The sequence below is a fragment of the Camelus dromedarius genome, chromosome 14 (genome assembly GCF_036321535.1).
Source record: "Camelus dromedarius isolate mCamDro1 chromosome 14, mCamDro1.pat, whole genome shotgun sequence".
Taxonomy (NCBI): domain Eukaryota; kingdom Metazoa; phylum Chordata; class Mammalia; order Artiodactyla; family Camelidae; genus Camelus; species Camelus dromedarius.
Window position 1 is genome coordinate 57,505,514 of NC_087449.1, and position 10,706 is coordinate 57,516,219.

The following is a 10,706-nucleotide window of genomic DNA, read 5'->3' on the forward strand; positions in this document are numbered from 1 at the left end:
TGAAGGAGGGCCGCTTCGCACAGGAGGGGAAGAGGAAGGGGACAGCTGCTAGGTGTCGCGGAAGTCACATCCCCAGAGCTGGAGAGCCAGGCAGGAGTCACTGTGCCCTCCCCTGATGCCTGGCCGGTGGGTGCCGTGCCAAGGAGGACCCAGCAGGGGGCAGCGGAGGCAGAAGGATTTATTAGTTTAAGGAGGGGAAAATCTCTGGGGGTCACCGCATCCAGGAGAGTCTGGGGTGAGGTGGAGGGGGCAGGCAGAACCCCTTAGCAGCAGAATCTCATCCCAACACCCAGAATTTCAGGAGAGGGTGTGTGTGCATGTGTGGAGGGGCACAGCCAGAGCCCTGGGCTCCCACAGGTAAGGGGCCGAGGCCTCTGCAGTCCCCACCTCCAGGGGGACTCCGGGTGTACCATCCTGGCTCCTCTCTTGCTTGGAAAGGCCTTTAGCTCAGAGAAGGGGGTCCGCCCAGGACAGTGAGGAGAAGGTGGTTTGTTAGCTGAGTTCTTGAGAGGGTCTCAGTGACTGGGCAGGTCGGGTCAGGACACACAGGGGACCACAGCCATCACACACCATAGCCAGTAGGACAGCAGGAGATGAGCAGCAGAAAGGCCCCGTCCCACACACAGCGACAGGTGACCTAGCCAGCAGCCTCACCCTCAGTCCCCAAGGCTGGTGTTCTGGATGCTGCGGTTTGGCGGAGCTCCGTCCAGCCCTGCCGTCTTTTTCATAGCTGTTTTCTCCACCCCCACACCCCTGCTGGCCCCCACTCTTCTTGGCTGTCCCTTCCTCTGAGCCGGTGGTCCTCAGGGGCCCCGGGGCAGGCCGAGCTTCCTGGTGGATGTTCTCAGTGTCCAGGTGGGTCACAGCGCTGTGTCAGTGGGTCCTTGGGGTTGACACCAGATGAAGGCAGAAGGCGGGGCGAGGCAGGACACGCCGGTGGCTTGGAGGCCGCTGACCCTGAGGTCAAGAGGTGAGACGAGGAAGGATAGGGGAGGGCGCACCTGGGGAAACAACAGTGCTGGGGCAGAGTCAGGAAAGCTGGCCCACTGAGGCCTGATCCTCCTCCTCTCCTGCCCGCAATCCCACGGGTCCCAACGGGAACCCGGGCCCCAAGGGACCCCTGTACCCCAAGGCTCTCTACCTGCTTCTCCTGCTGAGACTGCTCTGGCCTGGATGTCTAGTCCTCAGCTGTCTCACCAATCTCCCACTTTCTCCCCTCCCACCCCTCTTCACATCCTGCCCCCTCCCTCCTGCCTTCTGGAATCTTCCCCACGGGCCTCCTGCCTAGACCTGGGCCCTCCTGCCTTTGTTTCAGTCTTCACTGAAGCAGGTCTCGGCCCTCGGTCTCCTCCCCATAGAGAGGGCTTTTGTCGCCAGCTGCCCAGGGAGGGAGGGTTCTGGTCCTTCCACCCCCTTGCCTGGCTGCCACCCCGGGGGTCTTAGGGGCCTGGGCCTTGCTCCCCTCCCGAGTTTGTCAGGGACTCAGGGAGCAAGCGGTCAGGGCCCTCCTCAGAGCAGTTCCACGTTGCAGGGCGGGGCGTGGCCAGGCTGTGTCTCTGACATTAGTGGGTGGGCAGGGGAGGCAGGAGGACCCGAGTGATGGGGTCATATTTGGGCGGGCCTGCATTTCCGTCCCCGTGTACCTAGGGGAGTGCACGTGGGTTCTGTCAGTGCCCAGGAGCCTGCTCTGAGGCACTCTGGGGAACTGAGGCCAGACGTCAGGGCTGGGATACTAAGCACCAAGGCCCTCCTGTGTGTGTAGGCCGGGACTTCCGTGCCACCTTGGGAAGGCCAGGATGGGGCCACCTGCTCTTTAATGGGGCTCTGGAGAGCTTCGAGGCCCTCAAAGCAGGGGTCACTCTGAGTCATCCTGTGGGAGCAGCCAAGGGGACCCCAGTACCCAGGCCTTGTGAGCAGCACTCTGTCTGCCTGGGAACCTGGATCCTAGGATGTCCCAAGCTCTGGGCCAGTGTCGGCTGCCCTGGGTCTGGGTCTCTAAGACCGGGGACCTAGCCCTGATGGCCTGGCTGTGGAAGTCAAGCTCAGAGGCCCCCAGTCCCTCTTAGGCCTTGCTTTCCAAACTCTGGAGAACCCCCAACAGGCCACATGCTCCCTGCCATGTCCAGGATGAAGCCACCCCCGGTGCTGGGCTAGGGGACCCAGGTGGCCACGGTCAGGGCCCAGGCCTTTCTGAGTCCTCTGAGAGCCGATCTCACTGGAGGGCTCCAAGGTGGAGGCAGTGGGGTAGCCTGGGGACTCCCGCCCTTCCCCCACCTCCACCTGCTCCAACAGCCTGCACCCTTTTCTCTGTCAGGCCCCGGGGGCACTAGGGAGGTGTGGGGGGCGCCAGGGAGCTGTCCTCAGGGGGCGGCTCATAGATGCTGCAATTGGGTGTGGGGCCCTGGCAGTAGATGTTGAGGTAATTGCGATGCTGTTCGTTGTACTTCTGCTTCTGGAGGCACAGAACCACGCTCTTGTCACACTCGCACGTCTGCTTGTCACACTCCGTCTGGTTGAGCTCGCCTACGGGGAGCGGAGCACATGGACTCGGAGGCTGCAGAGGGCCTGGGAAGGTGGCCCCGGGTCGGCGGCACTGCCCCCCCTCCCCCGCAGGCCCACCCCGGGTCTGCAGCGTCTGCAGGCCACGGCTCTGCGTTGGGGCTCAGCCAGCTGCGTTCCCAGCCCTCCAGGTGCCCCTGGTGCGTGTTGAGCAGAGAACCACTAAAGCCCAACGTGACAACATCGTGGGAACGCTGGGGAAACTGAGCCCCGAGAAGGGGTAGGGTTTACCTAAGTCACCTGGGTAAACCCAAGGCACAGCTGGGACAGAAACTCAGGTGTCAGGAACTCCCCACTCCAGGCCAGTTACTGTCTACCATTCTAGGCCATCTCTCTTCAAGCACAGAATCACAGAACACCCACCCAGGAGGTAAGGACAGAGTGAGAAAAACATTTGTAAAGAGCATAGCTCAGTGTCTCGCACGGAGCAAATGCTTAATACCTGGTAATACCTGCTTTTATTCTACTGGCCTTGAGAAAGCATCTACCCTGGCAGTTTGCAGCCTGAGATGGGCCTTAGAATCAGATGACATGGCGCGACCCCACCCTTAGAGCTTCAGATTCCGTAGGTCTGGGCGGGGCCTGATAATTGTGTTTCTAACCAGTGGTGCTGATGCTGCAGGGTCAGGGAACACCCTTGGAGAGCCACCCATTCGCCCAGTGATTTGCAAACTTTCAAACTTTCCATCAGCAGAATCCTCGCTCTTAAATGAACCTCTTTGCAAAAGACTTATGTATCAAACAGTTGAGAGAGAAGCCACTCGAGCTATCAAATACTTCAAAGAGCAAGGACCACTCAGGGACACCCACCCGTCACTTCTTGCAGCAGCTGACCTGATGCCCCTAGAAATCCCCAGAGCCCTCCATGAAAACCGCTGCTTAGGTCAGTCCACTGTTTTGGGCGAGGAGGAAGATTCCTCTCCTTGAACTGCTTGAATGAACCCCTCCTGAACTCCTCTCTCAAGCCGGCCCCTCCACCCACACTTGAACATACGAGGGGCACACAGCCCTGGGCTGCCAAGGCGCCCCAGATGTGCCCAGTTCCCCTTCCAGACTCTTTCCCAGAGAACAGGAGTCTTGAGTTTCTTTGCAAAGCTGGCCTTGCTTGGGAGCTGTTAGTGATGGACAACACAGAGCCTGGGTGAGACAGGGAGACAAAGGGAGGCCCGGCTGCCTGTGGGACTGCGTCAGGGTTCACCTGCTGCCCCAGGGAAGTAGGGCAGGGCAAGGACACCTGGGCTGCCAGCTTGGCTGCTGCGCCCCTCAGGTGAAGAATGACTGACCATGGAGAGTCCACAGTAAGGCAAGGAGTCCCGCCAGGCCTGACTCCAGCACCTCAAACCCCTAGGTGTCCTAGGATGGGACCGCCGCACCTGGTGGGTCCCAATGACAGAACTAAAAGGGAACGGGTCTGCTCAGAGTCAAACTCCTCAACGTGCCCATGGGGAGACTGCAGCCAGGCGAGGAGACGCTGGCAGAACTGGGCTCCAACCCAGGTCTCCCGCATCCCAGTCAGCAAGACACAAAATCTCAGAATCACCCAAGGATCTGATTAAAGACAGAGAGTCCTGGGCCCCACCCAGAACTGACCCACTGAACCCAGATCACTTCCTAAGCTCTCCAAAGCTTAAGCAGCTCTGGGACTAGGGAACAAGGGTGCCAACTCAGGCCTGGGGGCTCAGAGCACATCAGGGAGGCGTGCCAGAGCCCAGCCAGGGGTGTCAGATTTAGTGACCAAACAAACACAAACAAGATGCCTGGTTAAATCTGAATTTCAGACGAGAAATGTTTTAATGTAAGCATATCCCAAATAGTGCGTGGGATCTACTTACGCTGATTCTTAATTTTATGCTAACATTTAATTTTTGGTATAAGTATATACCATGCAATATTTAGGATATAATTATATGAAGACATTTTTCATTGTTTAGCTGAAATTCGGATTTCACTGGGCATCCTGTATTTCATCCGGCAGCCCTGCCCACAGCCCCAGCACAGGCTGGGTGGGCTTGCAGTCCGCGCCTTCCTTGGGGTCGGGGCCTGGGGTGGGGGCAGTGGCGGGGGAGGGACTCACTGCAGATAATGTCGGCGTTGTTCTCGATGGTGTAGTCATAGTGGTCCACGTAGGTGTGGCAGCCCAGGTCAAAGAGCTTCTGGTAGCAGCAGTCGTGGGCGTGGCAGCACCTAGGGGCGGGAGAGGAGAGCACGCCGGTGTAGCCTGGCCCACCTCCCACTGGCAGTGACCCCTATCATGAGCATCTCTTCTAGTCCCTCATCAGTCAGACCTTCAGAGTGAGGCCCAGAGAGGGCAGTTACTTGCCTGAGGTCACACAGCCAGGCAGAGCCAGGCCAGCGCCCCGGGTTCTTGCCCACGATCGTGTCTCTTTGTCCTATGCCCAGAGCTCCAGCTCCACCCCCACCCCCCGACCCTGGCTGCAGCTGCGGTGGGAGGGGGGCTTGTGCTCAGGGTGGGAGGCAGCAGCCTGGGTTAAGTCAGCGTAGGAGGAGACCAGCTGGATGCTGCTGGCCAGGGAAGGACAAGGGTCTGGAGGGTTAGGTGGGGACTGGGGGCATGGGGGACAGGAAGCAAGTGTGGTGTGGCCGCCCGTCCCCTGGTGGAGGGCAGGCAGTTAGTCAACAAGCGTTTTTTAAGCCCCGGTGATAGTAGACTTGGTGCTGGCTGCTTTGCAGGGAGAGAGGGACGGGAGCTAAGCCATGGCTTCCGGGAGCTCGCAGTCTGAAGGAGGAAGCACAGGCCTCCAGAGCCTCCAGTCTGAGGGGGCAGAGGTCACGGCCCTTGCCTGTGTCGAGCACGAGCTGTATGAGTGTTCTCACGTGTATTTAGGATTTAGGTCAAAAGTTCCCTCCAGTGAGAACGGAAGTTGAAATGCGTCCAAGACCGAGACCTTGGAGATGGACAAGAGGAAGTGTCCTAGACAGTTGAGAAGGACACAGGTCGAGTGTCAGGCTTTTGGCCACTGACTCATTGACGAAGCCTCCTCCCTGGGGAAGGGCCCCCTCCCACCTCTCAGAGATGGAGGAAGTCTGACCTCCGCTGCCCCCGCCCGGTTCTGACAGCAGCCCAGACACCCTGGGACCTACCAGTCCACCTCGTCCATGGGCAGGCCGTGCCCCCCCAGCCCGCAGTAGCAGCCGTAGCCCACGAAGGATAGGATGGCGTTCCTCCCGGTGATGGCTTCCACCATGGACTTGAGGTTTAATAGGCTGCTGTGGGTCTCGGGCAGGACTGCGAGAGAGGACGAGAGAACGGAGGGGATGCTGTGAGCTCCCCGCCCCGTGCGTGGCTGCTCCTGTCTGACTGGCTGCCTTCCCAACACCCAAGGGCAGGGGAAAAGGGGAAGGGAGACGGGGAACAGGAGAGAGAAGCAATCAACAAGCACCCTGTGCGACGTACACGTCCTTACGTTAAGCACCATGACCCTGAGAATATAATAATAGTTTTTCCTGAGGGCATCTCTGTGCCAAGCACTGTCCTGTGCCCCTTCTAGGCATTAAACTCATCAAGTGTTCCCCATAACCCTACGAGGTATGGAAATTAGCCCCATTTTACAGATGAGGAGACTGAGGCCCAGGGCAATAAGTAACATGCCCAAGAACACATTGTTGAAAAGCGGTGGAGGTGGAATTTGGACCCAGGCAGCGAGAGCCGCAGTACTTGGTACACCCTGAGGGGTTTGCAAATGCTACATGCTCCTCTGAACACGATTCTGGGCCCTTCTGGCCTGGCCTGGCTCCTCTGCTCCCCGTGGGGACTCAGCATCCTGGGGCCGGTGCAGAAACAGTTATCCAGAGACAGCTGGGTGCTCTGCACAGCCAATGAACACACACACGCATGTGCACGTGCACATACACGCGCATGTGCACGTGCACATACACGCATGTACAGATGTCTTTCTGCTCCTTTGTCCTTGTCTCACAGGAAGCGGTAGTGCACCAACCCTTCCTCTGGCAGCAGAACCACAAAGTCAGTTTTCTGGCTCGTGCCAGGCCTGCTCACCCCAGCAGCACAGTCTGCCCTCCCCTGCTTCCCTGCCTCCTGGGCTCTCGGATATGCTGGCTCACTGCTTAGTCGACACCAAGTCTGGCGCGTAGGTCCCTATCTGGGTGAGGCCCCCCCACCACGGGCAGGAGGGCTGCTCTCACTCCATTTTATGGATGAGCAAACTGAGGCTCAGAAAGGAAGGTTTGCTCAGGCCATAGAGCCTGGAAGTGGCAGAGCCCAGACCCGAACGTGGGTTCGTATGCCCCAGGGCTGGGATGCCAGCCGCCACACAGTCTGGCTCCTGCCTGCCCCCGCTGCCGGGGGCTCCTCTAGCTGTGCCCAGGGCTGGGTGCCCTGCTCAGCACCCTGCCCCCTGCTCTCTCGCTGCTCCCCACTCTGCCTGAAAGAGGGAAGGTACTAGGAGAGGGAGGAAGCCAAGAATTTCAGAAACCGGAGGCCAGATGGAATCCCAAAGGCCGCGATTACTTGCTTCTTGAGACGTGGTTGTCCAACGCCGCTAGTGACGACGGGGACTCACCACCTCCACATGCCTCACTGGGAAGAGCATAGACTGTGGAATCCGGCAGGTGTAGGCCCAGAACTAAAGTTCCCTGGGACTCGGTTTTCCCATCTGTAAAATGGGAGCAACAATCCCAACCTCCAGAGATCAGGCAGGCCGGTGCCCGGCTCGGGGCCCTGCACTCAGCAGCCCCTTGCTCCCCTACAGTGCCCCCTCTCCAGGCTCGTGGGGAGGCTGGGCCAGGCCTGCCCTCCTCATCAGGGGGCTGAATTGGGGAGTCCTGCTCCTCCTGAGTCCTCCTGTCTGTTGGCTTCGAGAGTTTTATCACGACAGAGAATGAGCAGCAAATGAGAGCAGGAACGAGGAAGGAGCAGGGAGAAATGACAGACGAGTTTAAGAGGGTGGTTTAGGGCCTATGAACGTCCACGTTGGGGTCCGGGGCAGGGAGAGAGAGGCTTCTGCATTCTGGGGGCCTGGCCTGTCTCCTGGGCCACACAAGGGAGACTCGGCTGCAATGGCTGTTGAAGAAAATTGGGAGAGGGGGGCCAAGAGGGGGTCCCCGGGAACGTTAGGTCTCCCCCCACCCCTTCCTCCTGCTCCGCGGGGTCCTTGATGCTGGAGTCAAGTGTGTGCCAAGCAGCCGCCGGGTCGGACAGTCTCAGATCTGCAAACCCATTTCTCCATTAGTGCTGTGGGGCCGGGGGAAGGTTGTTTAACCTTTTCCACTTCAATTCCCAAATCTGAAGAACATCACGAAAGACATCCCTGCAGGGCACCGGGACACGTCACCCGCTGTGGGGTCCTGCCTCCTCAATCCCCCAGCCCAAAGGAACCCCTGCCCCCACTCCCCACCCCCAGCCATGGAGGTGCTGGCCCTGGGGGGCAGCTTCCATCCCCGGGGCCCCCAACCATCAGCTCCCACACACAGGATGGATACACACTCACACTCTTACACTCACACACACAGGCATAGACCCACTCGCCCACTGCACACTCACCTCCACACACTGCAGAATTGTGCACGCACATGCAAACACACAGCCACACATACTTCAGGCACCAGCATACACCTCACACACAGACACACGCTCATCCTTGCCAACCTCACGTGCGTAGTTGCTGATACACAACTGACACATCACACACACACCCTCACAGGCCTCACACTCACAGACAGGCCCACACCGGTGCCTACTCCCAGTCTTACACACCACAGACGCACTCACACACCTGCTACACCCAGAGTGGCCACGTCCACACTCACACTTCGAGCGGAAGAGACCAAACCTGCGTTCACTCAGGCTCTGCTCCCCCCACACCATGGTCTGGGCCGAACCCAAGAGGTTATTTTCTAAATAACAGGTCACTTTGCCCGAATTCAACCAACAGTTTCTCATGTCTGGTCACATTTAGCCTTATTTTATTTCTGGCATTTTTTTCCTTTGCCTCAAGCCTGGCGGTGTTCAGGAGACGCCGAACAAGTGGACCGAGCGCCAGTGGCACGTCCACCTTCCGCTTACATGGGGCACCTGCCACCAGGATGCCCGTGTGTGTGTCAGAAGCCTCACCTGTCCTGGGAGCACCACCCCCAGGAAAGAAGTCCCCAAACCCCACCCCTGTCGTCTCCCAGGACACTTGCACCCAGACAGCACTACACACACGCGTGTGCCCATGTGTGCGTCCTACATTCATACACGCACGTTAGAGACACACATGCCGGGATGAACACACTCACACACCTTCCTGACGTGCATTACACCCCTAGACATCACTGCGTGCTCAGACACACCCACACACACGTACATATACGCGGATATCCGCATGCAAGCTCACTAGCTCCCACCTGCACGCACACACATACACAAACACGCACTCCTATGTACACAAACCCCCCCGTGTCGCCGGGTGCCCCGACGCCCAGCCAACGCCACCACTTTGGGATGCTTGCTCAGCTGCGGCCCCTGCCCCCTTGAGGCTCGTAAATTATAAATGCTTACCTACTGCCCTGGGGTCCTGGGTGTGTTTACAGGTGGCTGGAGGAGTAAACAGCCCCAAAGAGGGGAGGAAGCAGGCAGGGGCTGAGCCAGGAAGCAGAGGCCCAGGGGGAGGAAAGGCAGGCCAAGGTCTCAGGGCCCGGGGGGTGGGGGCGGAGGAGGAGTTTCCCAGAGCCTTCACTCACCGCTGCTGGCCAGGAGGGCGATGGTGATGAACTTCAGCCCCAGGCGAGATCTGAGAGAGGAAGACATCCTGGTGCTGAGCCCATCCCTTCCACCTGCGTGCAGTTCCAGGCCTGCTGCCCCCCACCCCCCACCCCGGGCCTCATGACAGGCGCAGTCAGTGTCATCAACGCTATCCCTTGCTGCCCCAGTTCCTGCTACCCCTGTCCTGTAATTAGCTCCTCCAGGAAGATCTGGGCACCTCTCGCCTGCCTGCAGCTCCAGGAGGAACAGCCCCCAGGATGGCAGAGCCAGGAGGCAGCGGGAGCCTCCTTCCCTCCCACCCCGAGCAGGAGCTCCCTATCTCGTGGCGTTGGGCCACTGTCACAGATTCGAACAGCCCCCCTCCATACACTCACCGGGGAGTCACAGGACCCAACCTGGAGGCTGGCTCTTGCACGCAGAGCCAAGAGACCTGGGTCCCCGGGTGCTAGTCGCAGCTTTAGTTCCAAAATACCGTGGGACCGTCGATAGATCCCTTGGCCTCTCTGCGCCTCAAGTGCCTATAAGGACTGACTAGATGACCCCAGGGCCCTTCTAGTGCTGAAAATATGACATATCTCAGCCACTATCGGAGACTCAGAGCTCTCCTTTCTGGAGAAATGGATTCTAGGAACCAGCTGCCCACCCCCATCCCTGCTCCTCTCCACGGAGGGTTCCATCCTGGGGAAGCGAGCACGTACCTGGAGGTTCTCAAAGGAGAAGCGGCCCTGAGGCTTGGGCCCCTCCACCCCGAGGGGTGTCTAACAGCACCTTCTTTCTGAACCCTTTGGGGTTGGCCTGAGCCCCATCTGCCATGTTCTGGTTTCTGGGGGGCCAGTGACATAGGGCTTGCAAGGTCCTCGATCCGCTCCGAAGGCACTGGGGAGCAGGCCCCAGCTTCCCGTTGCTGCGCAGGCTGGCAGGTTAGTACCGGGGCAATGCCCCTGGGCAGGAGGCAGGTGACACATGGCCTAGAAAAAAGAGGCTCCACCTCCTCCCACCCACTGCCGCCCTGCCCACAGCTGCCAGGTAGTGTCCCACGCTGCTGGGGTGACTACAGGGGGTGGGGGTTGATGCATCTGACAGGGAGCTGCCCTCCCCCCACGCATCTCTCTCTTCCCATCTGAAAAGGATGTCAAAGAAAAAATTATTCAATGAAACTTGTTGAAGTCCAGCAAGGCAGACTTTATTCAAAGGGAAGGGCCATTGGATAGGTGTAGGAACCACTACAATGGGGGAGAGAGACAGGACTCAACTCCAAGTGCAACAAAGAAAAGTGGGAATGTAGAGCTGAGGTGCGGGTAAGGGTCCATGGACGGGAGATTACTAAGAGGACAAGGGGTGGATTTGGGCTAAACCCACCTAACTGGATTCTTGCTGAAGGCAGGCCAGGGTGATCAGACATCACCTGGGGAGGGTCGGGGGG

The 10,706-nt window shown here is 59.0% G+C and overlaps 1 protein-coding gene across 1 annotated transcript; it reads right to left on the reverse strand.

Moving 5' to 3' along the window:
• Window positions 1–1,241: 1,241 nt before the first annotated feature.
• PLA2G2F (phospholipase A2 group IIF) lies at window positions 1,242–10,096 on the reverse strand. The gene is given in 6 exon segments (XM_010979856.3): window positions 1,242–2,523; window positions 4,634–4,743; window positions 5,662–5,806; window positions 9,262–9,311; window positions 9,982–10,045; window positions 10,048–10,096. Coding segments are annotated over 6 exon segments (615 nt in total). The 3' UTR covers window positions 1,242–2,326.
• Window positions 10,097–10,706: the final 610 nt, after the last annotated feature.